The sequence below is a fragment of the Ascaphus truei genome, chromosome 4, assembly GCF_040206685.1.
Source record: "Ascaphus truei isolate aAscTru1 chromosome 4, aAscTru1.hap1, whole genome shotgun sequence".
In the NCBI taxonomy this organism is placed as follows: Eukaryota; Metazoa; Chordata; class Amphibia; order Anura; family Ascaphidae; genus Ascaphus; species Ascaphus truei.
Window position 1 is genome coordinate 239,917,187 of NC_134486.1, and position 21,249 is coordinate 239,938,435.

General features: G+C 44.6%; 1 protein-coding gene and 1 long non-coding RNA gene across 2 annotated transcripts in view; one reads left to right on the forward strand and one right to left on the reverse strand.

Moving 5' to 3' along the window:
• The window catches only part of KIF26B (kinesin family member 26B), a 408,717-nt gene extending 388,458 nt beyond the window's left edge, over positions 1-20,259 (reverse strand). The window contains exons 1-2 of the mRNA XM_075597078.1: positions 19,205-20,259; positions 14,021-14,422 (exon numbers count right to left, since the gene is read on the reverse strand). Coding sequence (XP_075453193.1) covers positions 14,021-14,422; positions 19,205-19,267 — 465 coding nt within the window. The 5' untranslated portion in view covers positions 19,268-20,259. The remainder of the gene's footprint in view (positions 1-14,020; positions 14,423-19,204) is intronic.
• LOC142493302 (uncharacterized) lies at positions 15,687-19,622 on the forward strand. The gene is made up of 2 exons (XR_012801070.1): positions 15,687-15,793; positions 19,225-19,622. It is a non-coding gene; the product is annotated as an uncharacterized LOC142493302 (long non-coding RNA).
• Positions 20,260-21,249: the final 990 nt, after the last annotated feature.

Here is a 21,249-nt window from a genome sequence, read left to right on the forward strand (position 1 = left end):
ACACTTGGATCTGCATAGGAAAACATTTGCACAGGGCTCTGGCAACAGTTCTCACCTCTCTTCTCGTACACGGTTTCTATGTTCGCTGGCTCTGAAAACAGGGCCCTCAGTCTGAACAAAGGACACTGATTAAGAGATGGAGACAGTCAAGATACTGAGAAGACTGTTACTGCCAAGAAAAAAAAAAAGTGAGGCTCCCAGCGCCAGTTTTTATCTCGTAGAGGAAAAAGTACACACCATTGCGCTCAAACATATGCTAACATCAAATTAGGGAGAGCCATTAATATTAGGGAAAGTCCATGTGTAGACAGTGTAGGGCGGTGGGCGCTGCCTCTTTAGGAAGTATTTTCAATGACTTGTGGTGAAGCACAAGAACTGAAACCCAGGGGAGCACGGACACCGCTCCTTTACCAATGTCAAAATAGAAAAGTAAGAACAGTGATTGCACTCACAAACCAAGTGAGTTCACCAAATCACACCTGGCAGCATCTGCCACTAGAAAGATCACTTAGGTGGGTCACAGCTGGAATCAGACCCTCTCCTGTGCCATTCGGTCCCCTCTCAATCCCACTGTGTTCACATAGGGGTCCTGCAGCGCACCTCCATGACATCATGACTTCGGGGGGGTGGGCGCCACTTGGTTTGCGAGTGCATTTCATGTTGTTGCTTTTATTTTGTTACATTGATTAAAGGCATTGCAACCACAGGAGTGGTGTTTGTGGGCTCCACCGTCTTTTCCGTTTTTATTATATGAAGCAGCAATCTGAGCTGCTCTTTCTTTTTCAAACGTCTCTTGTAGCTGATCCGCAACACTTCCCAAGATATCTGCTGTTGTATCCTCTGGACAAGAATACTTGACCGAGTGGCACAATATGGCTGTCGGGTCACCTCTTTCTATTGGTGCCCCCGCCCCCCCCCGGCCTTATAAAACATGTGATATCTTTGGATCTATGGAAACTATACGGAATCCGTTCCGCCAAACCACGGCGGATAGTGAACCGTTAGATTGAGAAGGTCATTGCTGATGTCTTTCCTCCTTGGCATTGTGTTAGCACACACCTGAATGCTCCAGACCAGCAAACTTCTAAAACTTCGGCTTTTATACAGGTGGTCACACTTGCTGATGATCAATTAATCAAGGGCATTTGATTAGCAGCACCTGTCTGCTACTTAGCATCTTAATTCCTATGGAAGCAGTAAGGGTGTACTTAGTTTTTCACACATGGCTTCTCCATTTTGGCTTTATTTTTGTTAAATAAATCATGACACGGGTGTAATATGTCATGTGCTGTTGTTCATCTGAGGTTGTATTTACCTAATTTTAAGACCTGCTAAGCAACAGGTGATTGTTATTATGTCCTGATATGTAAAACCATAGAAATCAAAGAGGGTTTACTTTCTTTTTCACACAACTGTATAAATATATATATATATATATATATATTTTTTGGAAAGCTGTTTTGTCTGTTTGCTGTGAATTTGAACACCTCTTGAGATATTGTAACCACATTTTGCATGATTTCCTGAGATCAAGAAGCAGCTTGTTGTCTGTTTAGATACAATTCACAGATGACATCAGCAATTACATAACTGATGACATCAAATATGACATTACAAATGACATGATCCCATCACACAACCCTCAAGCTACCACTTAATCTTGGTCCGATTTTCAACATTAGCAAAAATACAGGAGCAGCCAAAGTTCTTAAAGAGTGTGAGATCATTGTTTGGGACGGGAGTACAATGTCCCACAAACACACATTGAAGGCTCTCGATCGAACACTTCAGGACCTCAGAGACAATGCAACTATTATGGGTTGAGTTGTTGTTTTAACAGGGGATTTCGCATGAAGAAACGGAAAAATAAAATTATCCATTTATAAATCTCAGTATCTTTTGGTTTCTTAGAATTCCCGAGCAACCACACGTACTTGAGCTAGTATACTGCATGTGTGCATTTTGGACCCAATAAACCACTTTTTTTTATTATCTCTTGTGCTGTGCCGGTATATTGGATCTCTAGGGATCCTTACAGACTGTATGTATATATATATATATATACATATATATATAGAAAAAGAAGAACAAAAAGCACTCCGTAATAATAGTCACTGGTGTGGGTGCAGATCCTATAATGAAGAATAAGCAATACGATACCGTTTGGAAACGAAATCAGCAGGCAGCACTCCAGAATTGAACAAACAAGTGTATTGAAAAAATAAACACAAAACCAACGTTTCGGTCCACGAATGGGACCTTTGTCAAGGTGGTGCAAGGTGGACCGAAACGTTGGTTTTGTGTTTATTTTTTCAATACACTTGTTTGTTCAATTCTGGGGTGCTGCCTGCTGATTTCGTTTCCAAACGGTATCGTATTGCTTACATATATATAGACAGTGGTTGACAAATCACCAAAAAATCTACTCGCCACACAAAAAAATCTACTCGCCACCTAGTACCAAACGTGTGCTGCTTGGGCCAATATTTACTCGGTTAAATCCACTCGCCCGGGGCGAGCAAATGTATAGGTTTGTCGAACACTGTATATAAATATATATATATATACACTTTATTAATATTGTTTTGAAGCAGCTGTTCAGCCCAAACTAGTTTATTTTTAACCTTAACGGAACCGGTGGGGGGTGGGACCGCCTGCTTCAGTAGCATCAAGACCTTACATTTCTTGTAGTTTTCTAAAACATTGATTAACACACATTCCCAACTAGCTCAAACTCCCACACCCACCACATCATGAATATATATTTATGTCAACAAGAGAGCTACTGAGCGTGGCAATTGTATATAACAAGAGACAGGGGTGCCCAAAGCTACATCCCATTGACAAAACATATATGGTAAAAGGTATAAAGTAAAATACTTCAATAATAATAATAAATACTTGGTTATTTAGTTAACGAAATAACCAAGTATTTATTATTATTATTGAAGTATTTTACTTTATACTTTTTACCATATATGTTTTGTCAATGGGATGTAGCATAGGGCTCCCCTGTCTCTTGTTTTCTAAAACATAACTACATGGCTGTTAGGCTCACAAATAGAAAGATGCGACATCTTCTCCTCATGGCCGGGACAGTGAGCCCTGACACCAGACATTTTGTGCGTAGAGGGCCCATACTTTTAGCAGGTGCCGGGTCCCTGGACATCGCGGGACCACAGAGCGGCTCATTGGTCAGGTAAGCTTTTAAATATCAAAATAAATATAGGGCAGTACGGATTGCAGCTTTTAAACATCCTTCCTCTCCTGCCTTAACAGCTTCTAAACATCCTCCCCTCCTGCAACGTATCAACGTACTTTACTCCACCTCTGCCTATAGAGAAGCAGCACAGCAGTAGTTATATGGAGCAAAAAAATGGAGAGAGAGAGGAGACAAATCATGCACATATAATAATAAGATATATCTTTTTGTTTTTGCATCTGTTTATGTTTTTCCAACTAAAGGGCTCTAGTCAATCTAACCTTATAGATTAAATAATTCCTGCTGGCGTTAATGTGGTCTGATTATTACATACTGTATATCAGTCATTTTAAGTTTCAAATCTACATTTCCATTTCTGTATAAAAATGTTTTCAATGGACCTCTTACTTTCTGTCCTTACTTGATAATAAACATCACAAAATGGTGGATGTTAGCATCGCTCCTCATGCAAAGGACTCAGATCTACAATCAGGCAAAGTATTTCTGCTTTTTTTAATATCACTTCAGCCACTGCCCATTACATGATACTGTGAGTTCAAATAGCAATGGGTGCAAAAAGGGTTAATAATTATGTTGTATGTCATACCCACATGCCCATTTGTTTTCCTATCCCATAACTGCTTGTAAGTAGCATTCCTCAGATGTAGTGAGCCAGAGAGGAGGATTCATGTAAGTCCGCACCGATACAAGCTATTACAAGCAGGATCAAAAACATAGGCTTAACTTTCCAGCGGAGACAGCAGCGACACGCCATCGACAAATCAAGGAACAAAGAGGCACAATTGGGAACAGCCCTGGAAACGCTTTGCTGAGGAATAGCTAGACTGGATATGTCACTTCAGTTCATCTTTACACTCTTTAAGCCTCTTGGAAACATGACCCATTGTAAGCATGTCTGATGCTGACACTTTCAACTCAGGTTCCACTGCTCTTCTATCTAGCTCTTGCTTTCTGTAGTAATACTTCATGCTCCTGTACAGTGCCACATAGGCCCAAATAACAGTTGCATGTTATAAGGAGTTAAATCTTGAGTATTAATGTTTGAACAACAGCAAAAGACAAGATGAAGTATTTTAAATCTCTTTGCTCTGAAAGATGGGTGGTTGTCAATCTGTGCTCACCAACCCAATGGTAATGTCATCTGATTTACAAACGCTCCTTCTAAGGCTGCGTCCATAGAAGCACCGACAGCGCTACTCCGCGCTGACGCTGAGGCTTGCCTGCTCAATCAGGAGCGATTGTATGGACGTGCAGACGAGCCAGCGTGCGCGATCGGGAGGCGGAGCACTGACGTCATGGGCCAATAGCCCACGAAGCGCCAGCGCCAACGTCACGGCGCCAACGTCGTGACGCTGCTTTTTTCCGATTGGGTGTTTCAGCCGCCAGCGCGCTCAAATACAATTTCTGATATCGGCAGAAAATCCCTGCGCCTCAGCACGCCTGCGGACGCTCGCCGCAGCCCCCTCTCAAGACATCCTCATTGAGGATGACGGGGCTCATCGGGGGGCGTCCGCACGGCTCAGCACTGTCTGTCCTTCTATGGACGCAGCCTAAGGCACACGATCAGTTAGGAAAGGAGGAAAAAGAAGTGGATGATGCTGAGGAAACAAGGGCAGTAAAACCAACCCCCAAGTCAATGCTACAATGTTTACAAACATTTGCGGGATACATTTTCAAAAATGATTTAAAAATACTTTATATTTATCCATTGGGAAAAAAAACATTGACTTACACATCACTTTAATTCTACATGTGACAGCACCTTTATTGCATCCCGATCAAAATCCCCATTGACACTTGGCCAAGTGTTTCATGAAAATGTATGAAATATGGGAAGAATAGAATTGTAGGAAAAAAAGAATGTATTGGGAAGAAGTGCAAATTAGGGTATTGCATGTGGCCCATTAGCTGGCTTTTATTAGTACCTGTTCTCCGACAGTGATGGGAGCAGTTAATACAAATAGTCTGTAACTATTTACCATTTGATAATTATATCTAATGGACAATTTAGTCAAAATCACTATATATGATTCATCTGAGTGCAGTAAATAGGGATCTTTGGGTGATTCTTTCATCACCCTTCTCGTTTTGATTCATGTTATATGCCTTCCCTATGCACCAGTTTAACTCAATGATTGAATTTAATGAGGTGAGCGGTGTGGCCAAACGGTTGTGCTATTGTATGTATTTAATAAGGTTAGGGTTAAGTTCACGCAGCAAATGTTAAGAACCACTATTATAACATACTACAGTATTGAACCTCACGATAAATCTTTGTATTAAAATGTATTGATTTGCATTGTCATTGCGTTGACTACTTGACTAAACAATGCATAGTAAGTCAGTCTTGTGCTTTGTCGCTCTTTTTTGTAAACTTTTATCAGGAAATAATTAAACCTAACTAAAATAATATTCCTTTATATTAAAGGGTACTATGTAACCAAGTGAAAAAAAAAAAGCTGTGTGTGCTGAGCACGCGCATAGTAAGTGAAACTTCTTTGACTTTTGTCACAGAAATTGTATTTGTGTTGGTGTTGGTGATGTTTTAATTAAAAATCAAAATACAATCTCAATGACAAAATGCAAATAAATTTGACTTAGAATGCGCGTGCTCGGCACACATCCCCTGTATTAGCTATTTGCACTAAGTGTGAATTCCGCGTGTGACTGTGCATGTGACTGAGAGTGTGCGTGTGACTGAGAGTGTGCGTGTGACTGAGAGTGTGCGCGTGTGACTGAGAGTGTGCGCGTGTGACTGAGAGTGTGCGCGTGTGACTGAGAGTGTGCGCGTGTGACTGAGAGTGTGCGCGTGTGACTGAGAGTGTGCGCGTGTGACTGAGAGTGTGCGTGACTGACTGAGAGTGTGCGTGACTGACTGAGAGTGTGCGTGACTGACTGAGAGTGTGCGCGTGTGACTGAGAGTGTGCGCGTGTGACTGAGAGTGTGCGCGTGTGACTGAGAGTGTGCGCGTGTGACTGAGAGTGTGCGCGTGTGACTGAGAGTGTGCGCGTGTGACTGAGAGTGTGCGCGTGTGACTGAGAGTGTGCGCGTGTGACTGAGAGTGTGCGCGTGTGACAGAGTGCGCGTGTGACAGAGTGCATGTGACTGAGAGTGTGCGTGTGACTGAGAGTGTGCGTGTGACTGAGAGTGTGCGCGTGTGACTGAGAGTGTGCGCGTGTGACTGAGAGTGTGCGCGTGTGACTGAGAGTGTGCGCGTGTGACTGAGAGTGTGCGCGTGTGACTGAGAGTGTGCGCGTGTGACTGAGAGTGTGCGTGACTGACTGAGAGTGTGCGTGACTGACTGAGAGTGTGCGTGACTGACTGAGAGTGTGCGCGTGTGACTGAGAGTGTGCGCGTGTGACTGAGAGTGTGCGCGTGTGACTGAGAGTGTGCGCGTGTGACTGAGAGTGTGCGCGTGTGACTGAGAGTGTGCGCGTGTGACTGAGAGTGTGCGCGTGTGACTGAGAGTGTGCGCGTGTGACAGAGTGCGCGTGTGACAGAGTGCGCGTGTGACAGAGTGCGCGTGTGACAGAGTGCGCGTGTGACAGAGAGTGCGCGTGTGACAGAGAGTGCACGTGTGACTGAAAGTGCGCGTGTGACTGAGAGTGCGCGTGTGACTGAGAGTGCGCGTGTGACTGAGAGTGCGCGTGTGACTGAGAGTGCGCGTGTGACTGAGAGTGCGCGTGTGACTGAGAGTGCGCGTGTGACTGAGAGTGCGTGTGACAGAGTGCGCGTGTGACAGAGTGCGCGTGTGACAGAGTGCGCGTGTGACAGAGTGCGCGTGTGACAGAGTGCGCGTGTGACTGAGAGTGCGCGTGACTGAGAGTGTGCGTGTGACAGAGTGTGCGTGTGACAGAGTGTGCGTGTGACTGAGAGTGTGCGTGTGACTGAGAGTGTGCGTGTGACTGTGCGTGTGACTATGCGTGTGCGTGTGACTGTGCGTGTGACTATGCGTGTGCGTGTGACTGTACGTGTGCGTCTGACTGTGAGTGTGACTGAGTGCGTCTGACTGTGAGTGTGACTGAGTGTGAGTGTGACTGAGTGTACGTGTGACTGTGAGTGTGCGTGTGAGTGTGACTAAGTGTGCGTGTGACTGTGAGTGTGTGTGGGGGTCGTGGGGGTCAGTGTGTGGGGGTCTGGGGGGGTCAGTCAGTGTGTGTGGGGCTCTGGGGGGGTCAGTGTGTGTGGGGGTCTGGGGGGGTCAGGCAGTGTGTGTGGGGGTCTGGGGGGTCAGGCAGTGTGTGTGGGGGTCTGTCAGTGTGTGTGGGGGTCTGGGGGGTTCAGTCAGTGTGTGTGGGGGTCAGTCAGTGTGTGTGGGTCTCTGGGGGGTCAGTCAGTGTGTGGGGGTCTGGGGTGGTCAGTCAGTGTGTTTGGGGGTCTGGGGGGGTCAGTCAGTGTGTGTGGGGGTCTGGGGGGGTCAGGCAGTGTGTGTGGGGGTCTGTCAGTGTGTGTGGGGGTCTGGGGGGTTCAGTCAGTGTGTGTGGGGGTCTGGGGGGTTCAGTCAGTGTGTGTGGGGGTCTGGGGGGTTCAGTCAGTGTGTGTGGGGGTCTGGGGGGTTAGTCAGTGTGTGTGGGGGTCTGGGGGGGTCAGTCAGTGTGTGTGGGGGTCTGGGGGGGTCAGTCAGTGTGTGTGGGGGTCTGGGGGGGTCAGTCAATGTGTGTGGGGGTCTGGGGGGGTCAGTCAGTGTGTGTGGGGGTCTGGGGGGTTCAGTCAGTGTGTGTGGGTCTCTGGGGGGTCAGTCAGTGTGTGTGGGGGTCTGGGGTGGTCAGTCAGTGTGTTTGGTGGTCTGGGGGGTCAGTCAGTATGTGTGGGGGTCTGGGGGGGTCAGTCAGTGTGTGTGGGGGTCTGGGGGGGTCAGTCAGTGTGTGTGGGGGTCTGGGGGGGGTCAGTCAGTGTGTGTGGGGGTCTGGGGGGGTCAGTCAGTGTGTGTGGAGGTCTGAGGGGATCTGTCAGTGTGTGGGGGGGTCCGGGGGGGGTCAGTCAGTATGTGGGGGGGTCCGTCAGTGTGTGGGGGGTCCGGGGGGGTCCGTCAGTGTGTGGGGGGTCTGGGGGGGGGGGGGGCCGCGCGGGTTGCGCCCGGGTTTTTGTAACACCGCTTCCTGGGGGGCCCGCAAACGCCCGCGTCACTGGAGGGCTGAATGGCGCCGCTGCCAGCCGCTTCTGCGCATGCGCGGCATGGCAGCGGTAGTGGAAGTTAGGCGGGCACATGTGTGGGCTGGGAGGTCCCATTCGGGTTAGGAAAGGGGGGGGGGGGGCTGTCCCGGTCGGGCGGTCTCTGCTGTCCCGGTCAGGCGGTCTCTGCTGTCCCGGGCAGCAGACGGGGAACGGCAACACATGTTTACAGCCGTGGCAGCGGGCGGGGAACGGCGCCGCTGCCAACCGCTTCTGCGCATGCGTGGCTTTCCTCCAGTCCCCATGATTACTGAGCATGCGCGGCTTGGCAGCGGATGTGCGGGGGGAATGGCGGCCGTTAGGAGCGGCGCCGGCGGCTATCGCCGCCGCCGCCGCATATGTCATTAGCCATGTGGGGGGAGCAGCGCCCGTTAGGAGCGGCGCCGGCGGCTATCGCCGCCGCCGCCGCATCTGATTTGTGGAGCGGGTGTGATGTCAGTGTTGGGGTCGGGCTGAGCCAGAACACAGCCCGGCCTCAACTGCCAGCACTGACGTCACATCCGTTTCATTTCTGTCTCCACAATCCATTTTTGCCCCATCACGAATGAGGTGCCACTAAGGAAGTTTCACTTCAAAAAACTGTGGATCTATGAGTTACAGAGAGACTGCTATGAAAAACCGTGGTGGGAACAATTATTTTTATTATTCTGTCCTTTAGCATCTGATTAAATCCAGTAACTTTTTTGTTTTAATTGTAATATATTTGATTTCAGTTTCTTTATTAAAATAAACTTTGGCGCACAAAGTGGAGAAAATGATTAATATGACAGGTAGAAATTGATCCATTCCTTTAGTAACTCCTCCCGTTGCTCCCTATATCCACATATTCTAAGGATGCTTTGATGTTATATTATCAGTGAAATTGTGTGGTACAATAGTTGCCACAGGTCCCATCCCTTTTTTTTTAATGAATGACTAAAACAACATAGCAGTCCATTTCTATCGAAAATGATTCTCAGTTTAATATGTCAGTAAATAAGGAGGAATTAAAATTGAAAGAGGGTTCATAGTAATCATTAGTAAACCCGCTGGACCAGGAGAATGTTGACTCAGTTTAATCACTTCCTTAACCTGTTTCATCTTAATTAGTTTCCTCAATTGAACATGATGATGGGCTGACTTTGATGCCTTTTTTTAGCTTCATTTTAAAGCCAATCAACTTAGATCGGTGGTTTCAAACTCTGGGCCATGGACCACTGCTGGTACCCACATCCCTGGACCACTGCTTGTCCCCACAGAAATTAGCAGTGGTCTACTAAGTCTTTCAGAATTTTTGTCATGCCGCTCTCTCCTATAGGGGCTTATTCTATATCCTCCATAGCAGCCGATCAGCAGTTTTCAGACCAAATTCCCCATTGAATTCAATTGGCCACTTTGGCGGATATAGAATAAGCCCCTTAGTGTGATCATATTTAACATATTTCACATATTTCTAAGACACTGATTTTTCTATATAGGTCCCGTGTTTTTAAAATGTATGTAATAAATACATGTATATCGTAGTATGTGAATAAACAGAGCTGGTAGTTAAAATGGCGGTACGCCAAACAATGAGTAACATAGAAGTGGTCTGCGGTACGATAACGTTTCAGAAATCATGGTTCAGACAATAGTGTGTCAAAAACAAAGGGCTCCATCTATCAACGCTGAAATTTAGGAGCACAGTCATTCTTTTATGGCAACTTTAAATATATCTGCGGCCGGTCATGTCAATGTTTATCAATCTTATTTGCGCCATTTTTGGGTATGTCTGTGTCTGTCTGCGACAAGATGAGGAATTTATCGAGCAAGCGGGTGGACTTAGGGCGGAGAACATTTGCATCTTGGCGCAGGCTTATGTATTAGGAATAGTGCGACTTGCGTCACGTTTCCTAAAGACTTTCTGTGTTGGTTATCTCTGATCCCTTAAAGGTAGTGTACATCATTTTTTTTTACTCTCAGATGCGTAGGACATATGAATTCTAGTGCAGCATCCGCTTACATTCTACGCATTTCAGAGTGAATTTTTTTTCATTTTTAATTGCAAGTGCGTCTAGAAAGCACTTTGGCGTAGATTCACAAGTGCACAATAGCGCCAATCGGAATCGCAACAATCATGGTTTTCTGAATCCCCTCCCATGTAGGATAGAGTTGGCATTGGTCGATCTAGCTACAGTAATGTTTAATACTTTGACCTGAAAGCCTGTACACATTGATTAACCTTAACATGTATTTTGCAATGCTAAACAATGCTGGGCCCTCCTCTTCTGCTGTACCTTGCAAGACCTCGTTGTATTATGCCATGCATCACACTGACTGCTCCGGCGTTAAAAAGCATCAAATACAGTACTATTTCACTGTCTAGCTCAGTGTTTTTCAACAGAGGTTCAGAGGAACTCTTGGGTCCCCGGGCATCCCTAAAGGGTTTCCTGCAATTTTCAGGTCACTTGAAAATTGTACCAAATACAGAAGAATTTACAATGCATCTGATCTTAGACACACTGTAAGAGAGGGTGAGGGTTCCTTACAATGCATCTGATCTTAGACACACTGTAAGAGAGGGTGAGGGTTCCTTACAATGTATCTGATCTTAGACACACTGTAAGAGAGGGTGGGGGTTCCTTACAATGTATCTGACCTCAGACGCGCTATTAAAGAGGGTTGAGGTTCTGCAGAACGTTATAATTATAGCGTTTGTTAATCCAACGAACTTTGAAAACCATTGCTCCAGCTATTTTGGACAACAGTGCTTTACATAAGTAACTAACATTAACTCGCATAGTACCTCTGATGACAGCTCTTGGCCAACAAATGCTTTTGATCCCCTTGCCTTACGTCACCCTACTTCAGATACAATTGCATTGCATTTTTGTGCATTTCATTACACTAGATGCAGGCTGGTATTTTTATTCCTTAACGATGCAGTTCCACCGTCTGTCATCTTTTTTTTTTACTTACTGCCTATACTTCTAATTTGTATTCCTCATAGCATACTTTATTATGAAATCCTCTGGACATTTTCTATGTCAGAGAAATATTTGAACTATTTGTAGGGATTCTTGAAAAAATAGGCGTCACTGTGATTTTGTAACACGTCTTTGCTATTGTGCCCTGAAATTAAGATAGAATGATGCAACATTCTTTTCTAGTTTACATATGAACCTTAACTAGCCCCTAAGAAAAACACTGTGCATTTCGATTCACACCAGGGTCCCCAGGAAATAAATTGGGATGTTTTTAGCTCCAGTGACTCTCCCAGGCCGCAGTTTCTCAGAATCCTGCAAGTAAAGTTACCAGTACCCCCCCCCCCCCTGTAGTTGTAACAAAATAGCAGTCAAGTGTCCCGAGGGCCAATAGGAAGCAACAATGTTATTATTTGCAGCTTCCTATTGGACAGCCATTACTAGTAACCAGGGGGGTTCCGAGCTAAAAAAAAATAGCATGGTGGAGCTCAGGGGCCCAAACACTATATTTGTACAATATTTGATTCCTTTCATTTGCTGAACATTATAATGCAAGACACTGACCAATTAATTCAGCACAAAATCTTTACCAAAATCTTCCTGGCTCAGGTTCTCTTCATTTGCTCTTCTCACCTGTCCCGTTCCATAATCCCACAGGTGAGTGTATCTTATATTGTAATTTGAAACACTAGTTTTACCTTTCAATTACGTTTTTAACAGTACATCAGATTTACACTAAGTTACAGTTTCTCAGCCAGACAGGTCTGCCTTGCAGAGCAATGCACCGCTGACCCCTCTTACAGCAAATGGATCATCAATGTTACAAGAACCTCTAATACAGTAATTCCCAACAGGGTGGTCCGGGAACCCCTAGGGGTTCGTGATGTGTCTCCAAGGGGTTCATCCCCAAAAATATGTCATGGCGGATCTCAGGCAGTATAGTGGGCTTTTGGGCCCGTGTTGGAGACTGCACACATTGAAACTGCACCTTAGTGTGGGGTGGTATAGCGGTAAACTACAGCGGGAGCGTCCAAAGTTGCACCCCACAATGCTTTGCATCCACAGCAGCAAGGCATTGTGGGGCGTGACTTCGGAAGCTCCTGCAGTGATTGACAGTTAGACCACCCATGCTATCTGCACACACTGAGGTGCAGTTTGGGGCCTTATTAAGTATGTGTTGTACCCACGAGCTCAGGACAATATACTGCCTGGGATCGGTTAAACAGTTTTGTTAGCAATAGTCTGATGAGTAGACAATAAGATTTATTAATTAGAGGTTCGCGGAACAAATATTTTCTAGCAGGGGGTGCACAATGTAAAAAAGGTTGGGGAATACTGATCTAATGCAATCATTGGATGTCTCACTAACAGAATTCTTACAATACAGAAGAGCTCAACTTTGCCTTACAGGAATTCTGAGTGTCTCATTACATAAGAATTACGCTCCACTAACCCTATTAATCCATTTGTTGTCCGAAGAGGCTGCAACGTAAAGGAAAAAAAACCCAATGCATTGCAGCCTCTCTGGCAATTATAAGGTTAACTAATAATACATTATCTTGAGCTTTTGGAAGCACAGAGGTCCCTTGTTAAAATATTCCACCTACGTGGTCTCACAGGTACCAGAATTGACATGCAATTCTTGCAGAGGTCCAATTCAGATCTGGTAGTACACATGCTTGCATTCCATTGCTTTGCATTGGTCATGTCTGCACTGAATTTCCAAACTCAATGCTGCTACCAGTAAGGAAGTGGATAGCTTTGCTTTCACTCCTTTAATAGTCCCTCATCCCAATTAGAGATGGGCGAATCCGCCCAACTCCGTTACCCGGATGTTGCGTGAGGTTACCCCCAAAATCCGTTTTGCGGTGTAAAATCTGCAAATGGATCTGGGCGGTTTCAATCCGTGCGGATTCTTCAAAATCCGCCATTGGATTCAACCTGTGGACGGATTTGTGGAATCCAACCCACGGATTCAGCAATCCGCTCGCGGAGTCTTAAGAATCCACCAACAGATTTCTGAATCCGCGGATTGGATTCCACAAATCCGTCCACAGGTTGCGGAATCCGCCGAGTGTATTGGTAATAATAATTTTTAAAAAATAATCTGCTAAACGCGATTCGTCCTTTTTGACACGGATCGCTGAAATCAGCAGAACAAACGAACCAGCCAATTCAAATTCACAAAACAAATTTGGCCAGCTCTAATCCCAATGCATTAATCAACATCCCATTATGATACATTGCTTAAAATCAGATCACTTGGGAACAGTTTGCTCTAGAGCCCATCTAGAAGATGATGACCTTTTATCTGCACCATGGGAGTTTTCTTGCACTAGCCTCAGTTATATTGATCTTCACGACATCTTTTTGTCTCGGACTCCCTTGAAATAACCTTGCACTAGACTTCCTAGCATCAGCTAATTAGCCCTTTGTGTAAGGCCACTTAGCATCACCCATACCTTCAATTCCATAAAACAAATCACAAAGCATATTTTGTCATTTTCTTTAACCAAAATGCAGCAGTTGCCTTAGAAACATCATCTTATTGCCTGAGTTCCTTTGATATCCCCATACACAAAAACCCTCTGTATCAGCTCCACTGACATCACCTTGACCATTGATGAGTTTTGCATAGCACCTCCTGATTCCCCCCTCCCACACAGTAGGGACCATTTCTTACCTTGCTGGAGTGGGGTCCCGGCAGCAGCAGTTTCAGAGCTTGCCTCTTCAGCTCCACCAGACGGGCATTGCAATTTTCACACCACACACCCCTGTCAGACCCGGGTGATGAGCCTCCTCCACTGCCAGAGCCGGGGGAACCTGTGCCAAATCCCGGCGACCCTCCTAGAGAACCTGGAGAGCTGTTGCCGATCCCGGGGGATGTTGTGCCAGGAGAGCCAGAGAACGAGCCAGGGGATGAAGTGCCCGAAACAGGGGACGGGGTCCCCGAAGAGCCTGGGATGGATCCTGCCCCTTCAGGAGCGGGTCTGCCACCGGCCCGGGACTCCTCATAGGCTTTTCTATACCAGCTCTCCGGAGAGAAGGGGGCAGACGATTTTGTGGGGGAACACACCTCATTCACCTGAAAGACATAAGACCCAACGGGTAAAGTGTAAATAAATTAAATAGCCTGGATATTGAGGAGGTGCAGAGAAGGTGCTTCCTTAATTAAAAGTAAAAATGTCGCCTGTGCAAAAACAAAACACAGGAGTGGAAACAAAGGGGTGGAAAACACAAACATGGTGCAAATAAATCTAAAGTCGACAAGATTTGATGTGCGATAGCTCACTGATTGGCTCTATCGCAGGTTAATGAATAACCCCTAAAGTGCAATAGCTCCAGGATGTATGGAGTACCACTACTTTTTTATTTAGAGTCCCAGGACATGACTTTCTTTTTTATTCACTAAACTATTCAACTTTCCTTTTTTAAATAAATAAGATTTTTTATTTAAAAAGTCTCCTTTTGTTTATGTTTTTCAATATTATACAAATAGGATATAAACTTTTCTAGAATAATGTACAACAAATGGTGTCGCACTATTGAACAAGTTTACAATTTCTTGACATCAGGCACAGTACCACTGCTTTTTTTCACCGCACATCGATCAGATGCCTACACATGTGCAATAGACAATATCCCCATAGTGCCTCAGAAAAAAACTGAATGTGACATTGTGAGTTGTGTACTTTAAAGATGAATATAATTAGGGCCCATCTAACCATCAATAAACGGCTACTATGGGAAGGGATACCCCTATCTGTAATTACTGTAGCAGGATTATCCTTATATACAATTAAAGAGGCAGGCCTGGTAAGGGTGCTATTTCACACTTCATTTTTGAAACCTCACAGGTCTCTTCTTGAAGTGTACTTAGGCTGCGAATATTGTTGCCGCGTGCGACGGAGCGCATAACGTCACGCGGGCCTGTCGCTCGTGCGAAACATGCACTGAGGCTGAAGGTCGATGGGGAGGCGTGGCGGAAAAAAATATTAATTTGCATTTTCAAAAATCGCGTGGTCGCTCTGCAGCGCTCGCGCGCACTATGGGCGGCCACATTGAGGAACACACATTCGTACTCGCGGCACAGAATGTCGTGTGCGCGCACGCACGCGGCCACTGTAATCGCGGCCTTGGCTTTGACATGAAGGGTGTCAAAAAAAGCAATGTTGTCATATATATGAAAAACAAACTGCCTGCGGTGTACTCGTCCCAAAACAATATGAGAATCTCAGCCCTGGTGTTCAGTATTATCATGTTGTCAGAACGCACTGTACTTCTTGGCCTTTCTGCATGATTTACTCATGTGAATGTGCTCATCGTCATTACTGCAATCATTGGTAATGTAACTGCAGAGCTCATGCTCATTGGCTTTGCCATTCTAATATGTTCACTGAAGCTCTACTCATTCTGAACCACATGGTAAGCCGACTCCTGGGTACTTTCTGCAAAGGTGTGTGAAGATTTGCCATCCCAATTCAAATTCCCCGAAATTAGTTTCAAACTGTGCATGGCTTAGGATAAGTCACTTTATATCCTGGTGCTTGGGGCACCAAAACTATGAGTGTAACATTTTTTGTGTGTGATTGTATTGTTCTAATGTGTCCAGCATTGTGTTCGTCAGAGTGCTATGTAAGTATTTTTACAAATCTTTTTGGAGCTTTATTATTAATATTGCCACCCTAAATGCTAGCCCTTGTCTTCCCCATTTAACTTTCAGTCAATCCACCAATAATGTTGTGCAAAGATCCTGTGTGACCACCTCTTACTTTCCAGAGCTCCTCCTCACTGCAGATTATTTTCCCTGGATATCTAAACCGTGATGTTTTTCTGACATGAATCAGAGATGAATCCCCTTTCAGTTCACGGGAGTCCTGCAGTGCAGTGCTTGGCAGTGTGTTACAGTCCCTGCTGGAAAGCTCCCTTAGCAGCCATAGGAATATACAATCTGTACATTGCAAAGCAATGTTTTACTGGTTCCCAAAAGCAGGGAAGTGGTTGAGTCTGTCACATCATCAGTATATAATTATAAGATTGAGTAATTCATGAGGATGTTCCAGGTTAGCAGTTGATTAGTGTGTATCCCTTTAATACTTGCTCTGCATAGCAACTGAGAGGTACTGTATATAGACAGCAGTGGTTCCAGTGTTACAAGGATGAGAGTAGAGATGTGCAAAATGTTGTGAATCTCATCAATGGTCAATCAGGTGAAATGTGCCCTTTTTTTCCTTTGCCACACAACATTTTTCCAAGCATTAAAGAGACAGCCCAAGCAGCTTAACAAATATATATATATATATGTGTGTGTGTGTGTGTGTTTTTGCTTTGCTATATGCAGCCTTTTATTCCCTTTATTGAAAACGAATTACCTAAGCTGCCGATCGATTGGTTCTTCCGTGATCGATCAGCAAAGATCTTGCTTCCCAGGGTTCACTAAATGGCTGCCTTTCAGTTTCAATCAATCCTTCAGTCAGTGTATGGCTACGTCCATAGAGCCTCAGCCCGCGCTCCTCCGCGCTGACGCTGAAGCTCGCCTGCCCGGGCAGGAGCGATCCCTTGGACTGGCAGGCGAGCCAGCGTGCGCGATCGGGGGTGGGGGGAGGCGGGGCAGTGACGTCGCTGGGCCAATAGCCCGCGACGCACCGACATCAACGCGCCGTGACGTTGACGCTGCTTTGCTGTGATTGGAGGTTTTCGGCTGACAGCGCGCTGAGAAACAGGCACTGCTGTCGGCTGAAAGTTCCAACGCCTCAGCACGCCTGCGGACGCTCGGGTGAGCCCCCTCTAAAGACATCCTCATTGAGGATGCAGGGGCTCAGCGCGGAGTGTCCGCGCGGCTCAGCGCGGCTTCCCCTGCTATGGACATAGCCTAACCCAGCAGCTACCATGTATTCTTATATTACTAAGGTAACATTATCTATTGTTACAGTTTGCAGCTCAAACTGCTGGGAATATTGGCAACAAATGATCACAACAGGAAAGTGTTAGAGATCTTGCACTGCGGGGGAGGAGGGCTAAAGCCTGCTATTTAAATCAAAAGATGCTCAGTATAGTAAAGCTAATTAAAAATGGCATTACGGGTTGGATTTTAAAATTTAAAAAAAATAGTAAGTATTACCTAATACTGTAGAACTGATTAAAAAAAAAAAAAGCACATGTAGGATATTTCATGGATTGCTCCTTTAAATGTCAACGTGCAGGTTGCACAACCCTAAATGCAAGTCACATGACCCTTTATAAACTGCCATTTCGAGAGAAAAAATCTGCCAAAAAGTGGTGACAATCTGGTGAATTGGTGAAATTTTTGAGCAAGATGGATATTCGCTAAATTTCCAGAAAACGCAAACTTATTTGTGACAATGAGAAAAATGTAGCAAACCACATTGTAAGACATTTGCACATCTCTAGATGAGAGGTATATGTGTCTCTGCTTCTTTGTATAAAGGTGGTGTCAAAGTAAGCATCCCTGTCTGACAAATCTCTGAGAACGAGTGAGTGGTACATGTGCATGCCTAATACTTCTATGTAAAGAGCTGCGATATATATCATCATCCCCTTTATACGTTCTCTCGACCAGTAATGAGGGGTAAGTGTGTCCGGAGCCTCTTGGGAGGGTGTACACGGTATGATGCCCTGATGACTCTGGAACAAGGAGAGAACAGTCCCCAATGTTTCTGAGGATGGGGAAAGTGCTATCGGTGTCACGGTTGTCTCTCTAGGTTTGAGAGAAATGTATCCTTGTCCCTGCTATCTCGCTAGCATTGGCTGAGTGTGATTATATATATATATATATATATATATATATATATATATATATATATATATATTATATATATATACACATACACACACACACACATATATATATATATACCTGGACTGTATTCTTTGTGAAGCGCTGAGTACACTTTTGGAGCTATATAAATAAAGACATACAATACAATACATATATATATATATATATATATAAAATTGGGGAGGTATTCATCCAGCAGTGGATCGACAAGAGCTAAAGATTATATACAGTATGTATGTATAGAAGTCTTCTAGGAGAGGAGTCAAAGGTACAGCTCATGAACATCTATGGGGGGGTGGGGGGGGGGCATCTGCCCTTAGCTGTCTGTCTCTGTAGGCGGTGTAAAATCATACATTAGGTGCCAAAAATGTCTCTGTGAAGGAATGGGAGGGTTGTGTTTGCCTGATATCTCCTGATATCTCATCCATTACATACATGTATATGTGTTTGTGGATATGTGCGTGTGTATATATATATATTTTAATTGGCTATATATATATATATATATATATATATATATATATATATATATATATATATATATATATATATATATATATATATATATATATATATACACACACATGTTAACCTTATATATGACATATCTGTTCAGTGATACAGCTGATGTAAAATTGACACTATGATGTTCCACACATTTTACCAGCTGCCCTGGACTCAGTTGTCAACGCCAATAAAAACCGATGTGATGCTACAAGTCTTGTTAAATATGAAGGTGAAGCCAAACAGAAACGTGTGAGAATGTTTTGTTCTTAAAACGGTTATGACAAAGTTTGGGGGGAGGTGGAAAAAAATTAATAAAAAAAAACAAAAAAAAAAAAACCTTTTGTTAATGGCACAAAACAATGAGATTATATGTTGCACAGCAGTGTGTGGAAAGGTGCATGTTTACCACAAGATGCCTATGTATGGGTATCTGTCTGCATCATTTTATGGATTAAAAGGTGGGTGCTATTGCAATGGATTGCTCAGTCACCCATCGATGCACCTATGCAGGGATGTAAACGTGTGCAAATCCCTTGATTGTGACACAACAAATCTTCTTACCCCATATTTTCTGCTCCTAGATGTGACTGCGACCCTCTCTTTATTCCCTGTAACTGAGCTCATGGTGAGATGTGGTGAGGATAACTTGCCGATGGTACATCCAAGATGTGATAGATTCTTTCTTGTTTTCCTCCAAGATGAAGATTGATGAGGGATGCAAAAAAAATAATAATCAAGTTTGTGTCTTTAATTCAATCCAATCTCCCTCCTGAAGACCACCTAACACTGCCACCCGTTCTCAGGAACCACTGATCAAATCATTTCCCTTTCATTGTCACCTCCTCTCCGCCTGCTGCTGCTGCTGCGGCTGCTTCTGCAATGCTTGTGGTTTACAAGAACTGCAACATCCACGGAATTACCATATTTCACCTTAGCCAGGACAATATCTTTCCAACACTCAGTGTAACAGTGTTATAAATGGGGGAAGAAAAAGAAAGCCCATCCAAGCAGATCTGCAGCTGGGGGGGGGGGGGGGGGGAATATAAAGGAAAATAAAAGAGATCTGATTCCTTCTCAAGTCAAAAGTCTTCTGGTTCCCACTCTGACCAAGGAAAGTGTGTAGAGTTAACACAGATACAAGCCTCTCTCTCCCCCCCCCCAGTCTCTCACTCTACCACTAATCCAGCATGTACATGATTCAGAGGATCCTGTGCCTGGGAGGAGCCTGGTAAGGCCAGTCCCTTTCTCCCAGACCGTGACTAGCAGGTCTAAAAAGGAGAGGCCGCTTATAAAAAGGTACCTAGGTCTTGCATAGAAGCTGTGGTGCTTCTCCTCTCCTAAACCCCTGTTGGCTTGGAATAAACTGCAAGAGTGTCATGCTCCCCCCTCCTCCTCCCCGTCTCTGCTGCCCAGTGTAGTGAGGTGGGCTGGGATTTGCTTTAGCCTGTAGTGTTACAACACACCTTGATTGACACTTAAGGGCAGCATTATTCTTTTACTCTAACACAATCCGGCTTCTGGTGTATTGATTTCATGTTGTTTTTTCCCCCTTCTTCTTGTAAGCTTGGAGAGCAGTGCAAGGGATGTCTAATTCACAAATTGCTTCTTGCTCATGCAGGGGAGGCTTGTTTATGCAGATCAAGCATCAAATACTTGGTAGCTGATCAAAAAAAGGGAAATATTAGTGTACAAAGGCATTCCAACCCGTTTGTTGCATGTTTTATGAGAGGCTGGGTTCATTTGTTCTCGTTGTGTGTTAAAATAAAAAATGCTCTGTGGTTGTAATGTATTCATCCCCAGCAAGGGAAGCAGAAGCTAAATTGATGCAATATGCCTCTTTACTAAATGTGCCTATTTATAAATAAAGCATGTGACGTTCTGGTTTGCAGTGTGACCCAACAAAGTTACGGCAATTGTGCTTAAAATGATATACAAATGCTGTTAAAAGCACCAGGACATAAAACATGCAGCAACTATGTTTGATATCATAAATGATGTCAGTGGGTTAAACGTTTATCCATTTATCTACTACACCATGTCTACCGGCTTCTTGTAGACACCCTCTGGCAGTGATAGAGTTAACATATAACAGGAGATACCAGCGGGATGCTGTAAAGTCACAGGGTTCATCAGAGCATCTTTGTTAAGTGCCTGATTTTGCAACCCTATACAGTACAGAATCATCACCACCACATTGAGGGATAGTGCTGATCAGGGCACTCCCCCACAGACACTTCCATTAAAGTCAATGGGAATTATGGGTGTGATAGTGCTCCTATCGGCCCTGTAGCAATGTCATGAATAACCAGCGTTGTCCCCAGGTTAGGCAACCTCACACCTCCAGGTTTCCAGATTCTTTTCACTTTCCAACTGTGCTGAAATCTAGAAAACATGAAAGCTGCAAAACCAGGACCGGTCAAAACAAATTAAAAAAAAAATTGCAGTTCCAATTTTAATGTCTCTGATGTTAGTTAAAGCTTAGATCCTTGCTCGACCCCAGCTACTAACTGCTCCCTATGTCAAAGTACCGGGGACATACCTGTACTGTAACTTTACTGCATCTTCAACGCAGAACTTGCTTGGTGACGTTTTGCAGACGATAGCTG